The sequence below is a fragment of the Carlito syrichta genome, unplaced genomic scaffold (genome assembly GCF_000164805.1).
Source record: "Carlito syrichta isolate Samal-C Ts95f unplaced genomic scaffold, Tarsius_syrichta-2.0.1 Scaffold301825, whole genome shotgun sequence".
NCBI lineage: Eukaryota > Metazoa > Chordata > Mammalia > Primates > Tarsiidae > Carlito > Carlito syrichta.
In genome coordinates, this window is record NW_007245921.1 from 48,456 (window position 1) to 71,838 (window position 23,383).

General features: G+C 42.4%; 1 protein-coding gene across 1 annotated transcript in view; it reads right to left on the reverse strand.

Moving 5' to 3' along the window:
* Positions 1-5,949: 5,949 nt before the first annotated feature.
* LRGUK (leucine rich repeats and guanylate kinase domain containing) overlaps positions 5,950-23,383 on the reverse strand; it is a 97,757-nt gene continuing 80,323 nt past the window's right edge. Inside the window, exons 18-21 of the mRNA XM_008055333.2 lie at positions 16,100-16,188; positions 12,560-12,685; positions 10,147-10,295; positions 5,950-6,083 (exon numbers count right to left, since the gene is read on the reverse strand). Of these exons, the coding sequence (XP_008053524.2) occupies positions 5,950-6,083; positions 10,147-10,295; positions 12,560-12,685; positions 16,100-16,188 (498 nt within the window). The remainder of the gene's footprint in view (positions 6,084-10,146; positions 10,296-12,559; positions 12,686-16,099; positions 16,189-23,383) is intronic.

Here is a 23,383-nt window from a genome sequence, read left to right on the forward strand (position 1 = left end):
CACGCCGTAGTACTTAACCAATGAGGAACTAGTGGAGGAATTTGCACACTAGGGAATAAATAGCTTGCTGTAGCCAGCCCGGGTGTGTCTGCCTACCACACACCTGATCTTGCTACACTGCCATGAAAGTCTCGCTTCTGCTGTACTCCATGTCTCCATGTCCATCCTTTGATTTTGGATGAGTGAGTTTGTTTCTCACAGAAATCACCAACTATAATTGTAAATTCATCTATTTCTCCTTAAATTCTACCAGTTTTTGCTTCACATATTTTGAAGCTCTATTTTTTGGTGCATGTATAGTTATTCTTATGTCTTCTTGGTCTTTATCATTATGTAATGTACCTATCTCTGGTAATTTTTTTCTCTGAAGCTTACCTTATCTGATAATAATATCACCATTCCTACTTTCCTTTGATTAATGTATGCAAACATTTTCCCATCTTTTTTACTTCCAACATGCCAGCATTGTTATATTTCAATGAATTTCTTGTAGACAGTATATACTTGATCATGGGGTTTGGGTTTGTTTGTTTTGAAAGACTTGATTTTTTTAGAGCAGTTTTAGGTCCACAGTAAAATTGAGAGGAAGGCACAGAGATTTTTCATGTAGTCCATGGCTCTGCATATATGCATAACCTCCCTATTATCAACATCTACTACCAGAGTGGTAGGTTTGTTATGATTGGTGAAGCTACCTTGACATATCTTTATCACCCAAGGTCTGTAGTTTACACTAGAGAGCACTCTTGGTATTGTATATTCTCTGGGTTTTGACAAATATGTAATGACACATAGCCACCATTATTGTATCATACAGAGTATTTCTACTGCCTTAAAAATCCTCTGTGCTCTGCCTGGCTTTTCCTTCCTGTCCCCTCTCTCTGGCAACCACTGGTCTTTTATTTGATTTTTTTATTTACCATCTCCACAGTTCTGTCTTTCCTAAAATGGCATCTGATTGGAATCATACACTATGTAGTCTTTTCAGATTGGCTTCTTTTACTTAATAATATGCGTTTAAGATTCTTCCATGTCTTTTCATGGCCTTATAGCGCGTTCCTTTTTAGTGTTAAATAATATTCCCTTGTTTAGATGGATCACAGTTTATTTATTCATTAACATACCGATGGACATCTTGATCACCTTTAAATTTTGACAATTATAAAGTTCCTATAAACATCTGAATGCAGATTTTTTTTTTTTTTTTTTTGAGTGGGAGTCTCACTGTGTCACCCAGGCTGGAGTGCAGTGGCATGCTACCGCCACTGCAGCCTCGACCTGCTGGGCTCTGTGATCTTTCCACCTCAGCCTTCCAAGTAGCTGGAACTATAGACATGCACCATCATGCCCAGCTAATTTTTCTTGATTTACTGTAGAGATGAGGTCTCACCAGATTGCCCAGGCTGGTCTCGAACCCATAGGCTCAGGCAACCCTCTCACTTCAGCCTCACAAAGTGCTGGGATTATAGACATGAGCCACCATGCCCGGCCCTGTATGCAGATTTTTGTGTGGGTGTACATTTTCAGTTTTGGGGGGTAAATATCAAGGAACACAGTTGTTGGATTGGATGGTAGGAGTGTGTTTAAATCTGTGAGAAAGTGCCAGAGTATCTTCCAAAGCGGCCATATCATTTTGCACTCCTACCAGGAACAAATGAGAGTTCCTGTAGCGTTTGATGTCAGTGTTCTGGATTGTGGCAATTTTAACAAGTATGTAGTGGTATTTAATTGTTTTCATTTGCATTTCCCTAATAACATGACAGGGGCACCTTTTCAAATGCTTATTTGCCAAATGTCTACCTTCTTTGGTAAGGTGTCTGTTAAGGAGAGTTGGAGTCTCACTTGGTTGCCCAGGCTGAAGTGCAGTGGCACAATCATGGCTCACTGCATCCTTGACCTCCTGGACTCAGATGATCCTTCTGCCTCAGGCTTCGAAGTAACTGGAACTACAGATACCATCATGCCTGGCTAATTTTTTTTAAAATTTTGTGTAAAGATAAGTTCTAGCTATGTTTTCTAGGCTGGTCTCAAATTCTCAAATTTTCCAGGCTGGTCTCAAATTATAGGCGTGAGCCATGGCACCTGGCCCATATTTTAATCATATTGTTTGTTTTCTTATTGTTGAGTTCTTTGTATAACTTGGATAACAGTTATTTAACAGACACATCTTTTGTAATTTTTTGTGTTTTTTTTTTTTTTGGTTTGGGTCTTAATCTGTCACTCAGGCTGGAGTGAAGTGGCACATTCACAGCTTACCACAGCCTGGAATTCCTGGGCTCAGGTGATCCTTCTACCTCAGTCTCCTGATTTGCTGAGGTTACAGGCACAGGCCACTGTTTTTTTTGTTTTTGTTTTTGTTTTTGTAGAGACGAGGGTCTCACTATATTGCCTAGGCTGGTTTCAAACTCCTGAGCTCAAGCAATCCTCCTACCTTGGTCTCCCAAAGTGCTGGAATTACAGGAGTGAGCCACCATGCCAGGTTCTTTCCTATTAATTCTTATTAATTCTTGGATGTCATATCTAAAAATTATCTCCTGTATGTTTTATAGTTTTACATTTTATCTTTAGGCCTTTGATCCACTTTTAGTTAATTATTTGTAAAGAGTGTAAAGTCTGTGTCTGGATTCTTTTTTTTTTTTTTTTTTAAATGCATGTAGATGTCCATTTTTTCCAGCACCATTTGTTGAAAAAACTGTCTTTTGTCTATTGGATTGCCTTTACTCTTTGGTCAAAGACCAGTTGACTATATTTATGTGCGTCTCTTCCTGGGATCTCTATTCTGTTCCATTGATCTAGCTGTCTATTCTTTTGCCAATATCAAACTGTCTTGATTGTTGTCATTTTATAATAAGTCTTGAGATTGGCTAGTGTCAGTTCTCCAACTCTGTTCTTCTCTATCATGTTTCTTATTCTCTTAACCTCTGTCTTTTAATTGGTGTATATAGACCACTTACCATTATTGTATGTAAGGGCTTAATTTGCTTTGGGTTTTTTGTCTTGTTTTCTCAGTTTTTTGTCTTCTGTTTTCTTTTTTATGCTTCCTACATGTTTCTTGACCATTTTTGTAAACTCTATTTTTTCTTATCTGTAGTGTTTTTTGGTGCATCTCTCTGTGAAGTTTTTTTAGTGGCTGTTCTAGGTATTACATTATTCATGTACAACTTATCACAGTCTACTGGTGTGGATGTTTTACCAGTTCAAGTAAAATGTAGAAATCTTTTCTTCCCTTAATCCCTCTTTGCTCCCTGTTTGTAATTGTCTTAACTTATACATATCTTTGACATATATTGAGAACCAAATCAGTGTGATAATTTTTAATCAATCATCAAATATAATTTAGAAAACCCAAGATGAGAAGAAATTTCTCTTGCATTTACCTGTGTTGTTGCTCTTTCCGTTTTTCTTTCTTCCTCCTGTCCCTTTAATTTCCTTCTTGTGTCATTTCCATTCCATTTCAATAGTTTACTTCAGCCATTCTTTTAGGACAGGTTTGCTGGTAACAAATTCTTTTGATTTTCTTTCATCTGTGATTGTCTTGATTTCTCCTTAATTCCCAAAGGACATTTCCACTGAATATAGGATTCTGGGTTGATGGCATATGTTGACTGTCTTTTCTTATTCAAGTTGAAGTTTTCCTGCTTCTTGATACAAGTGGTTTAACTACATCTGGGACATTTTGAATAGAGCGTTGCAAGACTCTGGAGTCTTATTTAGACTTCTGTCTTAGCAGGCCTCCTCTAATACCACGCCCCTGGAGGGAAACGGCACTGATTTATTCCTGCCAGGTGGAGGTAGACGTTCAAGGTCCTCACTTAGCCTTTGTTGACACACAGGGTGAAAAGAGGGAAATGATATCTCATGAATGTTCGGTGCGGGGGTGGAGTTTTAGGGTCCCCACCAGGGCTCTGTGGGACCCCTCTGGGAGAGGGCCTTGTTACTGCACCACGCATGGCCTCTACGGACACTGCAAGGAAAGGGCCAGTAGGAACATCTGTGCCATCCACCACAGCTTCTCTGATGCCGTCCAGTGGAGAGTGGAGGTGGTGCCTCATCATGATCAGGTGGGTGTGGACCCAGGCTCCCCAAGAGACCTTCAGGGATCTTGTGGAAGACCTTTCTGATACTATCCTAGTAGGGAGGAGGAGGAGGAGGAAAGTCTTGTTACAGCCAGAAGAGGTTGAAAGCCTTTGCTGACTTGGGTAGAAAGTAAGAGTGGAGCCATGGTTTCATCATGGTGATTGGCTGGAATGGGGCAGCGACTGTCTAAAAGTTTTCTGTCTTTTGCAGTTGCCCTTTCCTAGTCCTCTAGCTAAAGAGAACAGGCTTTCACTGGGGCTTGTGTTGACACATCCATCCGTGTTTTGGAACTGTCGTTTCTCCACCCCCCACCAAGCATTTATGAGCTCTCACTTCCCTCTTTCCACCCTGAGTGTCAGCTTAGGATGAGGGAAAGGTAAACCCAGGGAACTCACCGCCATGTTGTTACTCAGTTCTGAGATCCCTGGTCTATCTGTCTTCTTCTTTTCACCGCTCAGAGTCCTCTTATGTTTGCTTTGTATGTAATGTTCAGGGTTGTTGCTGTACTTCAAGTGGGATAAACAGGGAAACATGTACTTCCTCCATGTCATCTCAAATTGAAACTATTTAAAAAATATTGTCTAGTGTCCCTAAAATATTTCATAATTAAAAAAAAAAAGATTGGATGGTATTTGTGAAAGTTAAACTGCTCTTGAAGATTCCTGGAGTACCGTGACCCCTCACCTCGCCTCCCCACTTTTCCAGAGAAGTTGATCTTCTTATCCTGCTCAGCTCTGTCCTCTCCCCTGTGCCTTCTGCACTCACCAACCCCAAGAAAAGTGTTTCAACTCCTGCGTAAGACCAGGGCTAGGTGAGGGAAGACAACAGCAGATCATGTTGCATCAAGCTGGTTTTGGGGAGAAGGGTTATTAAAGGGGGTTTTGGTATTTCAAAAAAGGAAGTCATTGGAGGATTCTGATATTTAAAATATTTAACAATTAGTAGAGTACAATGTGGAGGCTCCTGTTTTCGTTAGTCATTGTGCACAGAGGACTCAGAGAAGAGACCACTGGCCAATCCAAAGGGATGTCTTTCAATGCTTTAACAGTCAGGGTAGCCTTACTGACATATTAGTTAACACCAGCCTTGTCTCTAACTACTTAGTGAACTTTCTTCTGCAAAAGGCAGATAGCAAAACTATGAAGATAAGTGAAGTTGTTTACAGACACTTCTATGACCAGCAGTCCATAGCAGAGTCAGAAAAAGGTGGAATCAAAGAACCGCTGGCCACTCTTTATTTCTTATTCCTTCATATTGCTAAAGCAAGTCAGGGACCCCCAAGTGACATTAACTGATTCCCTTTGAAAGGAGGAGTCAATATCAGGTTGGTCACAAGTCAAATGGCACTCTACGATCCTTTTATAATCAGAACAAAATAATTCAATCCCCTAGAGTATACACTAATGTTATAAATGAACACATTGAAATTTTAAGAGCATGATCTCAATTGGTTATATTCAAAAATCACTATGCATATCGCAATGCAGAGATCTTGAGAGATTTTGCCATCTGATATTTCAGAGCAGGAAGCAGCTGAAAAAATCATTTATAACCATGGGAAAAACTGAAATGACATTTTTAAAAGCTAAGAATAACTCACATTTTTATGAGACTGACGCGCTGCCTACTGCACTAACGAGGCTCCCAATTCACATTTTTAAAAAAGAAAAAATAATGTAAGAACTTAAAAAGAAGTAAATAAAAGACTATTCAGAGAATCACAAAAGAAACTGTTTGAGAGAATTAAGGCAGATGAAACATTCTTTTGTAGGTAATTGGTTGAGGAACAGGGGATCTGTGACCAGGCAAGGCAAAGGGGTTAGACGTTTCAAAGCAAAGTCTCCATGGTAAGATCAGATGCCAAGTGCTGGTCTACTTGTGGCCCAGAGGAATTGGAGGGAAGATGGGTTTGACATTGGAACCTGGGCGACTGACGGCTGAGACCGAAGACTGTCTTTTCTGTTGGCGAGACTCTTTTTCATGTGAAAATGACTGTATAGTTAATGCTGTAAAACATTCAGAAAAAGAGACACAGTGCATATAGTTAATCCCTTGCTCCGCTAAACAAAGACAATAAGCATTGCCTAATGTAAGCACTAGAACCATTTTTAGAATTCATTCAGGACAAACTATAAAATGCAAGTGAACATCCAAAGAAGAAAAGTAGTGGATGAGGTTAGAAAGTACTAGGTGCATGGTGGAACACATCTTAGGGTGTGTAGACTTGTCCAACGACTAGACAGTTGCTATAGCAATTGCTATGGTGTTCTTCCGCCTGTGCATGCCTTCCGTTACAGGGCTGGACAGCCACACACGTGCAGATTCAGCACAGACACTCCCTGCCCACGTACACAAGCACACACGCACACACGCGGCCCATGAAGTCCTTCCTACAGAAGCTTCACCTAATACCCTCTAACACGGGCCTGTTTACCAAGCAGGAAGCCTCCTTTGGGGACTGTGGGAAACAGGAGTTTGGAAGATGGAGAGTAAAGATCAACAGGCATGGTGGCCACAGAGAAAGTGGAATTCTCACTGGAGAGAAAGTGTCATGGGGCTGAGGAAGTCACGCGGAAGATCTACAGAGTGGGCAAAAACAGAAACAACTTACAAGGTAGGGAAGACTGCACTGATTGGCCAACCCAAAGCAATACAAAGTAAAAGGTAAAACGGACCCATCTGAGGTCCAGTCTGAGCAAAAATGGGGCACTACTTGGGAATACAAGCTCATGTTAACAGAGGACCAAAAAAAGAAAAGGAAAGAAAGTGCCTCTGTGTTTGCTTCTTTTTCTCTTTTGCCATGGAGATGTTTAAACAGGAAAGAGTAAGGCAGACATGTTAAGAGAAGGAAAGAAGCAGGAGAGGAACAGGCCTCCTTTTTCAGTCAGTTCAAGTTTCCACAGCCAACAGTTTACACCTCAAGGTGGTGAAATCACATAAGTCGTCTTAAAGTATCTGAGAATTCGTTGACGTCAAAAAAAGCACTGGAGACAAATAATATTGCCATTTGAAAAACAGGAATAAAGATGAATGAACCAGTACATTTGACTTTGAACCTTAGCGAATTTAAGTTTGTTGAAGAAATTATAAGGTAGAGAGTGATGAGTGTTGGAAGGAATTTGCGAAGGAACTTTACTTCAGATTAACATAATTTCCCTATGACTTTGCCGGGGTCAACAAATTATAGTCCGTAGGCCAAATCTGCCCTGCAGCTTTTTTTTGTAAATAAAGTTTTATTGGAACCCAGCCAATGCCCACTTCTTTACATGGTGCTCTAGCTGCTTTCACACTCCAGTGGGAGGCTTGAGTGGCTGCAGTAGTGCCCGTATGGCTCACAAAGCCAAAAGCATAATTGGGTGGCCCTTTACAGAAAGCTTGCTGGCCTCTGCATCAGGAAATACCACCGATATAAAGCATCTTGATTTCTGCAGGGCACCCATCAGAACTTCTCGTATCAACCCGGTAGGGAGGTGTGAGCAGTGATCACACACAAGGTGGACTCTCTCTGAAGTTGAGTCTCCAGATACATGTTACACGATGCTATTCTTGGCCAAGTCCTGGGTCCTGTTGCTGACAGTGACTATGACAAAGGCAGATGTCTCCTTCTTGCTGGCTTTACAAATGTAAAAAAAAATCTATAAAACCATGAATATGGGAGATGGTCAGATCCATCTGATCAGACTGGAATGTAGGGCTGAAACCAAAATGATCAAAGGACAGAAATAAAAGGTGCGTTAATATTAAAAAAATCTGCTCATATAGTGGATGATGGAGATCTGGTTTGGCAGCTCATGTGAAAAAGGCAGGAGCGTCTGGCTGCCCCGGAGGCAGCAGTGTGATGTGGATGCCAGAAAACCCCACACACAGCAGCAAATGGCAGCCTAGAAAGCTCCAAGCCCTCGCTCAACATGGAAATATTAAGTGAACACCTAGAGACAGGCTAAAATAGCTTCACAGGAGCTCCAGAGTCAGCCAGATGTCAATAGCAAGCAAATACCCAACCAAGAAAAAGCCATGTGAACATGGCAGGAAGTGTCCCGTGTCACCTGTCCTTGCTCCTCCCAGCATGCTGTGGTGTAGTCTGCGGAGAGTGCAGGCAGGTCCCTGGTCATATTCGGGAGTCAGGGAGAAGAGCAGTGCTCACCTGCCAGGGCTGCCCACTGACCTGTGTCATGGATGGAACCTCACACCATGGTGCCACCGTGGGCACTGCTTCAGAAAACCACAGAGGCACATGAGAAAAACAGCGAAAGCCCCAAGACCTCAGGAAAAGGAAGACCTTTAAAAGCGCACTCACAAACCTGGGGAATGCATACCCGGAAAAGGCCTGAAAAGATATGAAGCTTCCACACAGGGCTGGTCCAGGGCTCAGCACACGCACTGCTAATTAGTCTTCCCTGCATAGAGCCAGTCTGCAGCCTTGGAAATGTGGCTGTTTCTTCAAATGCCCAGTTTTCAACAAAAGATCCCAAGGTGTACAAAGAAACAGAAACATGCAGCCCCTTCACAGGGACAAAATACATCTACAGAAGCTATCCCTGAGGAAACCAACACAACCTTCTGCTGTGTGCATAAAATGTACAATCACAATATCTAGCAGGTGTCTGGCAATGTACTTCTTACACAATAACATCATCTTATCTGGTCCTATATTATACATCATGTTATGATGTACATGTCTATATTATAGAAATAAATGATGATGCTATATTACTATAGGATATATATTTTTATTCCCAGGGCTCAATCACTAACTGATTTGCCCAACATTATGCAGCCAGATGGTGTAGAAATGGAAGCAGAAACCAGGTCTTCTGACCCCTAGTCTAATGCTCTTCCACTGCCTGGCCAGGCTCAGTCTGGAATGCAGCATTTGACTCCAAATTAAGGGAGGAAAATGGGCAGACGAGAAAAAAGTGAGGGGGGTGTCTAGGAACACTGTCCTGTGAGAAGCGAACCGTGATGAGCCTTGGTGCCATGTTGGTCCAGGGCCCCTGATCCCCTGAGCCCCCAAGTGATAGGTCACAGTCTTTCAGGGATTCCTAGCACATTTTCCTGTGAGATGACATAAGGTCCATTGGAGGATCTGTGATTGCTTCCTGGAGCTTTGGTCTTGGAATTCTCACCCTTATTGCCTGTGACCTTACAAGTACAGTTTTTGAGGATGCCTCGGTCCGCCAGCCGTCCTGACACTATAGCAGCTGCAGGGCGTCCACCTTTGGTGTGGTGTGAAGAGCCTGCTCCAGTGAACCCCTCTTTGTGGAGCCCCCATCTGCTGTGTCTTCATGTCCAGGCAGCTTAGGGGGCCTGCATTCTCTGCCTAGCTTCTCTGGTCACTGAGCAAACAGGGTTCAGGCAGAGCGTCCTCTCGTGGGTTCAGGCAGACCCCCAGGACTACACGTAGCAGCTGCCTCCTGGCCTCCGGGTCCTGGAGGACTCTCCCACTCCCTCACTCCCCAGCCCCACCTTCCTTACTGAACCAAATCCCTTCCTCCCACTTCTACTTTTGCCCCAGCCCTTCAACGTCCCTGCCCGTTCAAGGTCTTGATGCAGTGGTATTTGTGAACGCCGCCACTGAGCCAAGAGAGGACAGTGTTGGCCATTTACTCTCTGCCTGGACATGCGCACTCACGTGTGTGTTGGGGAGCCAGGGGCAGAAAAGGAGGTGCTGGGAGGCCGGGCCAGGTCTTTCAGGCCTAACACCATCAGAATCCTGCCAGCCCCGTGGTAGAGACTGGACAGGAGTTCAGACCCCTCCGTGCTTCTCTTTCCCTTCCTTAAATGGAGTCTAGGTCACTTCCACCAGGGAGCGTGTGCCCTGTGCCCCAGACCCCTGCAGGTGATGAGACCAGGTGGGAAGAGCTGCAGCTTCCTAAGTAGCTAGGTGACCTTGGGCATATTCCCCACCTCTCCTGACTTTGTGACAAAATAACACACCCTTCCTCGGGAGATTCCAACTTAATACACTCATTGAATTAAAAAAAAAAAATTGGGACCACTAGAAAGACAGGAGGAAACGTATATCAATACAGTACATATTTACAGAACTGTGTATCAAGCAACTCGTACCTTTCAGGGCCGGATCCGTCTCGCTGTCACTTACTCTTGATTCTGGGCGTGAAGAAACGCTGCCCTCTGGAAGTTGAAAAGGCAAGTTTTTTGCCCATGGAGAAGACTGAAGAAATGACTGTTTCATGGAACCATAGGAGTTCTTGCCACTGAAAAAGTGAGAAATGAAAGATCTTCGTGAGATGCAGACTGCTGGTGGCCACACCTCGTGTTCCTGCAACTTCACTGGGTCACCTTCATCCAGTCCTGCCAGTAGTTTGCAAACACGGTGTTCTCCCTATGCATGCTCTGTGTTCAAAGCACTCATTTTATGAGGATAGTCACACTGGATGGGGGGTCCAGCCTACTCAGTATGACCTCATCTTAATGAATCACCTCTGCAAGGACCCTCTTTCCAAATAAAGTCACGTTCTGAGGTTCTAGGTGCCAGGGGTAGGGGGACACAGTTCAACCCACGACACACGTTTTGGTTCCTTATTTTTAGAAAATACATCCGCGTTTAAAACACATACCAAGAAAGGATTGCAGGGCAAGTGGTGCCTTTCCACGATTGCGTTTCCTTTTTATCACAGTATTGCACGGCTGTGCATTGAACGTCAGAAGGAAGGAGGCAGCAGAGGTGACAGGCACAGGCATGGCCATGTGTGGAGCCTCAGGCGAGCCACAGGCCTGCCCTGCCACGGAGGAACACGACATGCAAATCCACTGCATTGCCAAGCATCCTGTTTTTGCTCTCCCACTGTGTTCCCACCAGTCCGCCTTACTGTGCTTCCAACTCAGACCTCAAATGAGCCCTTGGAGGTTCACAGTCTCAACATGGTCACAGAACGCGAATTCAGTTTTAAAGTGAGGGTCTGTAGTATTATTATTGTGCAGATTTAGAGGGGACCGTTTAGAGGGTGCCGTTATTTTTTGTTATCAAGTTTATTAAAGAAAGTCCTGTGTCACAACAATGAAACTCATAAATGAAAGCAAGCATTACTCATTTTTAAAACTGTCATTCTCATTAGGACACACCACCCTATAAGATAGCCCTTTGCTGTGGGAGATTTTTAAAATAACTTTTAAAAATTATATTAATAATTCAAAAATTATAAAAACGCTCATTGTTGAAAATATGAGAGAAAACAAAAATAAAAATAAAAATTGGCTATAATCCCATTATTAGATGATGATAATATAATATTTTGGCGTAAGTCTTTCCAGTATTTTTTTCTCATTTATTGAATATTTCATCAAATTGTAATGGATTTTTAATAGTTTCTATAGGATATAAAAATAAAATATATATCCAGCGTAAACAAAGTATAAGATCCAGGAAAAAGGAGAAAGACAAACATTAAAATACTCGGCAATCCCAGAGGCATTCCCTATTAACATTTTGGTGCACTTCTCCCAGTCACATTCTTGTCTATCGCATTGCCATGTGTTTGGATACTCCAGAGAGAATGCAGGATCCTCCACTGCCTTCTGAAGGGTTTTCACTTGATCTGTGTCACAGGTCTGGCCACAAGAGATTGGCTAAAAGATAGGTGCCTGACCCGGGGCAGCTGGTGTATAGGTCAGCGGTAACCTCTGGGCCCTGGCTCGAGATCGCCATGCAAGAGGGGCACTCTGATGTCAGTGGCAGTTAGCCCACCCAGCCAGTCTCTGCTTGGGAAGCGTGCTTCCAAGATCTCAGGTGATCAGTTGTAGTGGCAGGAGCAACTGAAGGAGAAACAGAATGTGCTAGAATGTCTGCAGAACCAAAGCACTAAAACGAGTGGTAGAGGCCCTGTGGAGGCCCCAGCTTTTGGACCACATGGACATATGGAACATGGGGACCCTGAGGTGGCCTTATGTATGTGGGATATCAGTTGGCAAACGTTTTGAAATACAGCATTATATTAATCAGAAATGTTGGTTGCAAATTACAGACATCCTCTGATTAACTTGAATATTTCAAAAGAGAGTTATTGGAATGCTATTGGGTAGTTTATAAAATTAATGGAAACTAGAGAACCAGGTTTGCAAACTGGCAGGATCCAAGGCGAACTAGGAGTCAAGAGCACAGCCAAGTCGCAACACAGGAAGAGGCTAATAGAACATCATTGCGTCACGACCACAATGGTTAGCTGGACTATTCCTCTGGATTCTTGGCTCTTCTGCCTCTGGAGACTTGAATAACCTCTAACTGCCCCTGCATCCTCGGGTCACCTTCTCAAGATTCAAGTTCCAGATAAAAGCTTCCAGTGGCAAGAATGTATGCCTGTGCCCTCCCAAGAGGGGCGGGGTCTACTCCCTACACATTCTATGGTGGAGGGGGTGGGTCCTGCTTCCCATCTTAGGATTTCTCTGAAGCCTAGAGATGAGTCCTGTGATGTTAACCAACTAGCAGAAAATAGCCAATATCCAACAAAACTCCTCGACTCACCTCTTTTCAGGATATGATCCAAAAGGAGGTTTAAGATTGTCTTCACAAAGCTCAAATTTTTTCTGTAGTTCTTCCAAAGTTGTAAAATAGTGTAGATCATTGGTGCGTGATACTGGTACTGGACCCCTGAAATTGGAAATTAAAAAAAAATTCGAAGGAGTCTGTGATGATACCAAGTATACACACATGTAATACCTAAATACTGACCATCATAGCCCACATAAATGCAAATTCAGTGAAATCTCTGTGAAACAATGTAGTGTATCCACTCAGAAACATTCACATCTGAGCTTGTTTTAGTCATCGGCATCAGGAAACTACTGAATTGGCACAGAGGGCACCTGCACACCTTCAGACCAGTTTGCAACCTCGGGCTGAGTAGCAGTGAACTCAGCAGCTGGAGCAGTCCGTTCACCCTGAAATTCTTCTGTGGTCACAGCTTTTTCAGCAGCAGCCTGCTCTTCCTTTTCAGTCACTTCGGGATCTCTGTAGAAGTAGAGATCAAGCATCACCTCCCACAGGTGTTCACGGAAGATGGTACCACACATGCGCAGAACTTCCCGAGCCAGCACCCACGTCAGACCCACTGAGTGAGCTCCCTTGGTGTTGCACGGGATGGCAATGTCCACGCAGTGCAGAGGAGAGTCTGTGTTACACAGAGCAATGGTGGGCAGGTTAACATAAGATGCCTCTGTGAGAGGGTGGTGGTCAGCCCTGGGATCAGTAACCACCAGCAGATGGGGCTCCCGGAAGGCTGCCTGGATCTGGTTGGTGAAGGTTCCAAGAGTGAAGCGGCCTGCAATAGGAGTGGCTCCGGTGGCAGCAGCAAACTTCAGCACAGCTCGCTGGCCAGTATTCCTGGAGGATATGACACTGACATCAGCAGGGTTTTCAATGGCAACAATGGCACGAACTGCAAGCAGAAGCCTCTCCCAGGTCCTCTTCAGATTTATGATGAATATGCCATCACTCTTCCTTTTACAGATGTACTGTCCCATTTGGAAGTCAAGGTTGGTGCCACCTAAGTGGGTGCCTGCTGCAAGGAATTTGAGGACATCCTCCTCCTTCATTTGCAGGATGTCAAGGGCTCCGGACATTGTGAAAGTTTCCCTTTAAGTTACGACGGGAGTTGAGAACAGCGCTGTATGGACCCCTCTGCAGGTAGCACAGAAAGGCTACAAATGTACTATTGTGAAATTTCTTATCATTAAACTATTAACAAAGGCCATTGTCCTCCTTGAGAGTTATCTATATTCTAGTTCATTTATTATGCAAGGTCCAGCAGTATATCAACTAGTATAAACACTGAAATTGACATTTTCCAACTGTTTATAATCGAACACTTTGAAATGGCATCCAAGTAAAATCTTCCTAAGAATTCTAATATTATACTCTCAACTAAACTCGCATATAAAATATTCATGTACTGTGTGCTCGCCTGTTCCCGAGAATGACTTGAAAGAAAAATAATCACAAACTATGTTTAGTGAGTAAACCGGCTGGGATCCACCTCAGACTTGCCAAAGCTGTGATGTGCAGAGCAGCCCAGTGCGTGTCAGCACAGCCGGTTGAAGCACCACTCGCCCTCGTGGTACTCCGTTTGGGGCTCCTGTTTCACATTGACTGGCTTCTCAGTCCAGGATGTCTAGACAGGCAGGGTGATCTACTGAGCATGGTCACACAGGCCCGAGCTTCAGCTGCCCTGGGGGACACGGTCTGTCTCTTGGTCACCACCCCCCCGACCCCAGGCATATACAACATGTAACCTGTTTTTCGAATCAGATCATCCAGAGATAGCCTACCAACATGGAGCAAATGAATCATGATTTTTTTGATATGGTGGCAAACAAGTGAACAGAAACTTAATTCTATTTATATTGATTAAAGATTCTCAACAGATATCCTAAAATTACAGACAAAAAGAAATTGAAATTGCAAATAGCTTTCAAAATTCTATTTCCTTGCGTCATTGTATTCTTAACTTTACTAAAAAGTTGTATACAATGCTATAATTAAGATTCTGTCAGACATCGAGTTGGTAAATATTTTTTCCTAGTCTGTGGGCTGTATCCCTGCTCTCTTGATGATTTATTTGGCTTTGCAGAAGCTTATCAGTTTAATGAGTCCCACTTGTCTATCTTATCTCTTATGGCCCATGCGTTTCAGGTTTTGCTCAGGAATTGGATGCCAGTTCCAACTTCCATAAGGGTGTGTCCTGCATTTTCTAAAGTTCTTATGGTTTGAGGTTTTACATTTAGGTCTCTGATCCATTTAGAGTTAATTTTTGTGTATGAGGATAGATAGGGGTCTTGTTTGAATCTTCTGCACGTGGTCAGATCATGGAACCAACCATGCTGTACATTAAAAGAGGACTGCATTAAAAAAATGTGGTAAATATACACAATGGAATATTACACAGCCATAAAAAAGAACAAAATCATGAATTTCATAGCAACCTGGATGGAATTGGAGTTTATAATATTGAGTGATCTCTCACAGAAACAAAGATCTGAGTATCACATGTTCTCACTCATAAGTGGACCTTGAACATCTATCGTAATACTATAAGAAAAGGATTGACAGTAGCGGGAAACTATGGGGGGGCAGGGAGGGGAAGAGAGGTGAGATTAACGATATCAATATCTGTCTGGGGACGGGGGGCACACCTCATCAACATCAAATATGTACCTGCACAATACATATTTGTATACCTAACCTTAACTATACCCCACAATTTTAAAATAAAAAAATGTTAAAAAAAAAAAAGAGATTTTGTCAGTGATCTTAGTGGCTTCTGAAAACAGGGACTTCATCATTTTATTATTCAATTATTCTAAAAGGCCACATAAAAAGAAAATATACTAAAACCTGAACATCAGTGAGAAAATAACATGCAAACCTTCCACAAATATTCTGTGATCTGGTTATTCATTGTGAGTAAAACTTAAAACTTTCAGGCATATGTATATGCCTCTTTATAAATAATAATAGAGCAATAATCATTATAGCTCCTAAGATCGGTGAAGCCGTCTTGTGTGGCAGGTACTAAGTGAAACATTTTATACTAAGGATTAAGAATCCATGGATTAATAAAGAGACAATGGTTCCCATCCTCAAGAAATTTCATATTAATGGAAAACAGACATTAAACAAATGATTCCACAAATAATTAATTACTGTTGCTCAGAGGTCATGACAGCCAAGGACAGGGCACTCAACAGGATATAATTGATCTTCAGTCATGAATAGCCTTGGTGAGGGCTGAGACTTCTATGGAAATACCTCCAGAAGTTGCATTCCCTATAATCTCCAAAACATCATCAGTTTCCAGCAGCTATGAGCATACTGTGCCTTTTGCAAATATATATAAGTAAAAAGGACATCCAAGTTCTGGAACTGGGTTTCCTACTGAATCACTGGGTCCAGTTTAGTACTGAGGTCTCTGTTTATGCTGATGGTGTAGGATCCATTTGGTATATTTGAACACTAGAAAATCAATCCAAAGTTGCTCAGGTATAGATACATATGATAAATTACTACCTTTGAAACAGGAGTGTATGATCAGGGGGTGTCTTTCCCATGAGGGCTTGCCGGGCTATTTCATACTGTCTGTGTATGGAATCTCTTTCCTAGGTAGGAAATATCATCAGAAAATTATATGATATTAAAAACATGTCAGATAGTTACAAAAGATATGATAATTCTCTTCTTAACAGACACTGACAAATATGTAGCAAGAAAAGGGAAAAAAGACAAGCATAAAAAATAATTTGTATTTGTTTGGTGTTAAAGAAAAAACAAACTCTATAAACAAAATCAAAATAGTTTTTATAAAGAATGCAATTTCACATAAAAACTGGGCATATAAATAATAATGTGGTGATTTTTATTAACATCTCATGCTTGCATTTTTATCTTTCTAATGACATTGTCTTTTTTTTTTTTTTTTTTTGAGTTGGAGTTTCACTCCATCATCACCCAGGCTGGAGTGCAGTGGCACGCTCACGACCACCCCATTGTTGACCTGCTGGGCTCAGGCGATCCTTCCGCCTCAGCCTTCCAAGTAGCTGGAACTCCAGGTGTGTGCTACCATGCCTGGCTAATTTTTTATTTATTGTAGAGACGAGGTCTTGCCAGGTTGCCGGCCTGGTCTTGAACCCGGGCTTAGGCAATCTACTCACCTTGGCCTCCCAAAGGGCTGGGATTACGGGCTGAGCCACTGAGCCTGACCTACTATTGTCTTTTTAGTCTTCCCAGATATTAGCACACATAGTAGCTAACTGACTAAATGAACATATCTACTGAAATATGGCAGGATCCAGAAACAGGGAAGCCTTGGAGGACTTTCTCCTGAACTTCACCAGCATCATCATCCCATACTTAGTGAGCATCTGGTGAGGATGCAGACATGTAAACGATATGGTCTCTGCATTCAGAAGGTTTCTAACCTGGTGGCAAAAGCAATTTTTTTAAAAAAGGTAAACAAAACCAAGATTGCACACACTATTTTGTAAATAATGCAAGGTGTGTTTATGCACCGAACACCAGCTGGAATGTGACCTGCCCAGCAACTGGCCATGGACTGGACTTCCTCAAAGCAAACCTAATATACACATTTTTAATTTACAGAAAACACAAATTAGCAAGTGCTTTTTTTTCTTTTTAACATAAAAGACTATTCTTTGTAAGGAGATTTAGAATAATATTTATTTAAACAAGGGCATTTAAATACACTAACCTTTGCTTGTAGTAACTTAATCTGCAGTAAGCCTTATGTCTTGATTTTATGTCATTACTGGTCTCCTTGTAAGCTGGCATGCCCTTACAACTGCAAAGGATATAGCAATGTGCATGTGTGCTGGGGAAAGGACGCAGATGGAGTGAGGTGCTGTGCAGGGCTGCAGACTGACCCCCCCATCTCGGCCCAGGGCAGGCATGTCTCTGGGAGATTTTTCTAAGAATTAAGTTGATATGATTCTGAAACTTTCTGATATGCAACACAAAGACATATCTGGAGGGGTGGCTGTGCTCTGTAGTGACACCAGGATGCACACACTAAGCACCTGTGAAACAAGTCACATTCCAGAACCCAGAAGCCCCTGCTCTTTCCTGCATCCCCTGCACACAACAGATACACTTTAGCATGAGAGAGCAATGTACATCATTAATGGATAGCAGTATAAATGCCAGGAGCTAATATAAGGTGGGAATAATGTTTGCCATTTTTTCAATTGAGAAAGATAGAATTCTCCCCAAATCATTTTATGAAGCTAACATCACACTGATACCCAAATCAGGTAAAGATCCAACAAAGAGAACTACAGGCCAATATCCCTAATGAACACAGATGCAAAAATTCTCAGCAAGATTCTAGCAAATTGGATCCAACAACACATCTCAAAAATCATCCACCATGACCAAGTAGGCTTCATCCCCAGGATGCAGGGCTGGTTCAATATCTGCAAGACCATAAATGCCTCAACAGATATAAGAACAAGAACCACATGATTATATCATTAGATGCAGAAAAAGCTTTCAACAAAATCCAGCATCCCTTCTTGATTAAAAAAACGCTTGAACACGTAGGCACAGAAGGAACATACCTCAAAAATAGTACCACCTACGATAAACCTACAGCCAGCATACTGCTAAATGGACAGAAACTGGAAACATTTCCCCTGAAAACCAGAAAAAGACAAGGTTGCCCACTCTCACCGCTCCTGTTCAACATTGTGTTGGAAGTTCTAGCTAGAACAATTAGACAAGAGAAGGAAATAAGGAGTATCCAAATAGGAAAGGAGGAAGTTAAGTTATTCCTCTTTGCTGACAATATGATCCTATACCTTGAAAACCCAAGAGAATCTGTCAAAAACTTCCTTGCACTGATAAAGGACTTTGGCAAAGTCTTGAAGTACAAAATTAATGTGCAAAAGGCAGTTACATTCTTATATGCCAACAACAAACTGATAAAAAGCACAATCCTATTCACAATAGCCACACACACACACACACAAACACACAAATGAAATACCTTGGCATCTTCCTAACCAGAGAAGTGAAAGACTGTACAATGAAAACTACAAAACACTGCTCAAAGAAATCCAAGAAGACACAAACAAATGGAAAAATATTCCATGTTCATGGATTGGAAGAATCAACATTGTTAAGATGTCCATCCTACCCAAGACAATCTACAGATTCAACACAATACTCATTAAATTAGCAATATCAATTTTCTCAAACCTGGAAACAATAATACAGAAATTCAAATGGAAGCATAAACAACCACGAATAGCCAAAACAATCCACAAAAGAAACAAAGCAGGAGGTATCACACTTCCAGACTTTAAACTTTAATATAAGGCTACGATAATCAAAACAGTCTGGTATTGGTATAGGAACCAGCATATAAACCAATGGAACAGTATAGACATTCTGGAAGCAAAATCTCAATTTCTCAACCAATTCATCTTCGACAAAGCCTCTACCAACAACCACTAGGGAAAGGAGAACCTAGTCAGTAAATGGTGCTAGGAAAACTGGCTGACCACATGCCAAAGAATGAAACAGGATACCTACCTATCACCAAACACAAAAATCAACTCTAAATGGATCAAAGACCTAAACGTAAAACCTCAAAATATATGAATCTTAAGAAAATGCATGAGCCACCCTTACAGAAATTGGAATAGGCAACCAATTCCTGATCAAAACCCCAGGTGTCCGTGCCATAGAGATAAGATAGACAAGTGGGACCTCATCAAACTGAAAAGCTTCTGCAAAGCAAAAGAAACCATCAAGAGAGCGGGGAGACAGCCCACAGAATGGGAAAAAAAATATTTGCCAACTGTATATCGAACAAAGGTCTAACACCCAGAATCTACAAGGAACTCAACTGTGCCAAAAGGAAAAAAACAAACAGCCCTATTAAAAAGTGGGTCCCCTCCCACTGTGGGAGCTTTTCTGTCCTCTCAAAAAATTATGCTTTCAAAAAAAAAAAAGTAGGCAAAAGACTATGAATAGATACTTCTCAAAAGAAGATATACAGGCAGCCTACAGACACATGAAAAAGCGCTCAGCCTCATCAGAGAAATGCAAATCAAAACCACACTGTGATACCACCTAACCCCAATAAGAATGGCCATCATTAATAAAACAAACAACAACAGATGCTAGTGAGGATGTGGAGAAGAGGGACTGCTTCTACACTGCTGGTGGGAATGCAAACTAGTTCAACCTCTATGGAAAACAGTGTAGCAATTCCTAAAATAACTAGAACTTGACCTTCCATATGACCCAGCAATCCCCTACTGGGAATATACCTGGAGGAACTCAAATCATTCTACAAAAAAGATACCTGCCCACACATGTTTATTGCAGAACTATTCACCATAGCAAAGACATGGAAGCAACCGTGCTGCCCACTGAAACTGGACTGGATAAAAAAAATGTGGCACCTATATACGATGGACTATTACACAGTTATAAAGAAGGACAAACATATAAACTTTGCAGCAACTTGGATGGATTTAGAATCTGTAATAGTGATCTATCGTAAGAACAAAGAACAGTATCACATGTTCTCACTCACAAGCAGACCCTGAATATTTACCATAATACTTTTAAGAAAAGGATTGGCTATAGCGGGATACTGCAAGCATTGGGGGGCAGGGGGCACAGCATCAATGAGGGTACCTGATCTCAAACCAGGCAAAGGGGGAACCAAAGGGAGGCCCAAACTTTGCCTATATGATGTCCAATTGTACACCTAATCCTGCATTGTACCACACATCTTTAAAATAAAATATAAATAAAAAAATAATGCTTGCCATTTTTTGTAATCTAGACTAGAATTTGTGTCAACTGTTCCCAGCTTTAAAGGCTAGGTAAGCTTTTGAAATTGATCTTTGGAAACCAAGACACACAAAAGCTAATGTGGATGTGATGAACACACACTCAGGTAGAGATTTCATTCCCAAGACCACTTTACTCTTCCCTGACCTTTAGCTCTGTGGTTCAGGATGAGGAGAACATTGTGCTGGGGAGGGTGGCAGGGGAGGAAGGAAGGAGACAAGAAAGAAACAAGTCCTATATGAATCTCACCAATGTAAAAACTATATGTTGTGGCCAGGTGCAGTGGCTCATACCTGTAATCCTAGCACTTTGGGAGGTCGAGACAGGAGGATCACTTGAGACCTGGAGTTCAAGACCAGCCTGGACAACATAGCAAGATCTCATCTTTACAAATAATAATTTTAAAAAAATTAGTTGGCCATGGTGGCATGCGCCTATAGTCCCAGCTACTCAGGAGGCTGAGGCAGAAGGATCACCTGAGCCCAGGAGGTTGAGGCTGTGGTGAGCCATGATTGTGCCACTGCACTCCAGTCTGGGCCAAAGAGTGAGACTCCAACTCAAAAAACAAAAAGAAAATATATGTCTCGATGACTCCATGAATAAACCTAGTTTCACATTGCTATAAAATAACTGATTTATTATTATTTTTTCTTTGTTATTATTCGATCTCCGGTGCAACTGGGGAATTCCCATCAAGTAAGATGGAGAAGGTTTCAGGTGATGCAGATTTAGTGCAAAGATCAGGATTTTAGTTTTGGAGGAAGTGAGTGTAGAGATAAGAGAACAAGGGACAAAAGAAAAGAAAAAGGAGAGAAGGAAGGGAGAAAGAAAGGAGGAGTAGGAAGTAGGGCTGAGGCTCCAACAGCAAGAAGGCAGGTGAAAAAAAGGGAGCTAGGAGGAACAGCAGGAAGGAGGGAAGCATGACTGAATTAAGTGGCTCAGACAAGAAGGCTGCTCCTGTAGGAACAGATTGATCCTGAGAGGGAACAGGTGCCAGTGTCAGGAGGATCAAAGACACCGTAAGTTCGTCATTATGTAGTCAACTCCCTGCCCGCCCACCAGTTGGAGAAGGGAGCTTTGCAGGAGGGCTTCTCAGATACGTATTCAGCGTCACCCTTCTGTTCACTTGTTTATTCATGCATGGGTTCAGCAAGTACTTACGGAAGCCATGCAAGGTGTCAGACACCCACACCAGAGGCTGGGAAACCATCTATGAGTAAAGCAGAGTCGAGTAAGTGATCAGCAAGTCGTGGGAAAATTGCAGGATATCATAGTAAGTGGGGGCATTGAGAACTGGCCTCATGAAGAGCTGGGAACATCTCTGAGATGCTCGTTTGTCCCCTGTGGGCCTAACTGAAGCTTTTTATGACAAAAGAAATATTGCAAGTGAAAAGAGTTCAGAGCCATGAGGATCCTGAGTTCAAATCAGCCAAAAGAAAAGAGGACAAAGACACTGGAAAGCGAATGTATGCTTTCAGGAGTCACATTGATACATCAACACTGAAAAATGCACCTGAGTAGAAGAAAGTGTTTTTCTCCTAGAGTCAAAATAGACATTTCTAAGCTGTGTGATTTTGGACAAGCAACTTGCCCTCCCTGAGCTGATGTGTCTCAGGGCACTGAAAGTCAGAAATGGTGCATGGTGGAGGTAGGTGCCCAACACTGCGTCGCCACCAAGCCGCTTTCTCGTTGGCCTTCACACAGCAGGGCACTTCTCAGGGCTGTACTGGCCTTGTGTGCTATACACTTGCATCTGCCAGACTGGCTCTCAGTGAATTAGTCATGTGGCTTTTTTTTTTTCCTGGAGAACTGGTTTTCGGTGACTTCACCTGCTTTGGGGATAAAGGTGTCCTCTGGGGAAGTTATAGAAGGTGGTTAAAGAAACAGATACAATGGAAATACAGTAAGGTAAGTCTCTTCTAGAAGGAAAAGTCCTTATCACAACAACAATTGCGGAGCAAAGGATCTCACCCAAGTCAGCCTAGCCTTTGTGTACGCTTTCCAGAGAGCCAGCCATGCAGGAGGTGCTGGCTTGTTCTCAAGAGAGGGAAGCGGAAGAATGGTGATCTCTGACGAGCAACACAGGAAACAAGAGTCTCCTCCTCATCCTCCTCCTCTGTAACTATTGTCTACATGTGGTGTAAATAAAAGCCTCTCACTGGACGGTGTTTGTGATATACTTTTTGCAACAGTAAGAAAAGAGGTGTGCATTTTTAAAAACTCAAACCTAAAAGGAAAATTTGTGTTTAAGAAGTAAGACTGATTAAAATTATATTTACATTTCTTGAAGAATCTCTTAGAGCTGTTCAGATTGATGGGCTTTAGGAGTCATTCCATAAATGCCATTTAAGATAGGAAGAGAGAAGAAATAAAGCTACAAAGAATTATAAAAGCAAGGAATGAGGCAATGAGTACATTGAATAGTTTATTAAATTATCTAAGTTCATATTGAACTATGATCATATTTATAGAAAGCACTTTATCTTTATAAACCATTGGAATAGCGGTCAAGCAATGTGCTGTCAGTAGATCTCGGTAAGACCTAAGGAGCGAAGAGGTATATTCTCCAACATTTCTCTGGGAAGATGAACCACTGGGATCTAGAGTGACCAGGAACCTCAGGAATTAGAAACAGAGCTGCTGCTGGAGACCGGGAGTCAGTGATGCTGAGGCTGCCCACACTCCGTGAGCCCACGCTCCACTCAGAGAGAGAAGGCAGCGGAAGGGCCAGAGATGCATTGGCCTCACCCCACCTGAGCGAGTCGACCTGTGGTCTCACGACTATCATACATGTTTTCTAGGCGGGGACCAGCTCCGCATTGTTCCAGCATCTGCAGCAGGGTCCAGTTAGCAAACATCTGCTCCCCAACAGAAGAGCAAGTCCTGATCCCACATACATGGCAGGAATTCAACAAATGCGGGAGGGGCAGGTAGGGAGGCACAAGTGAAGGAATGGGGGAAGGAGAGGGA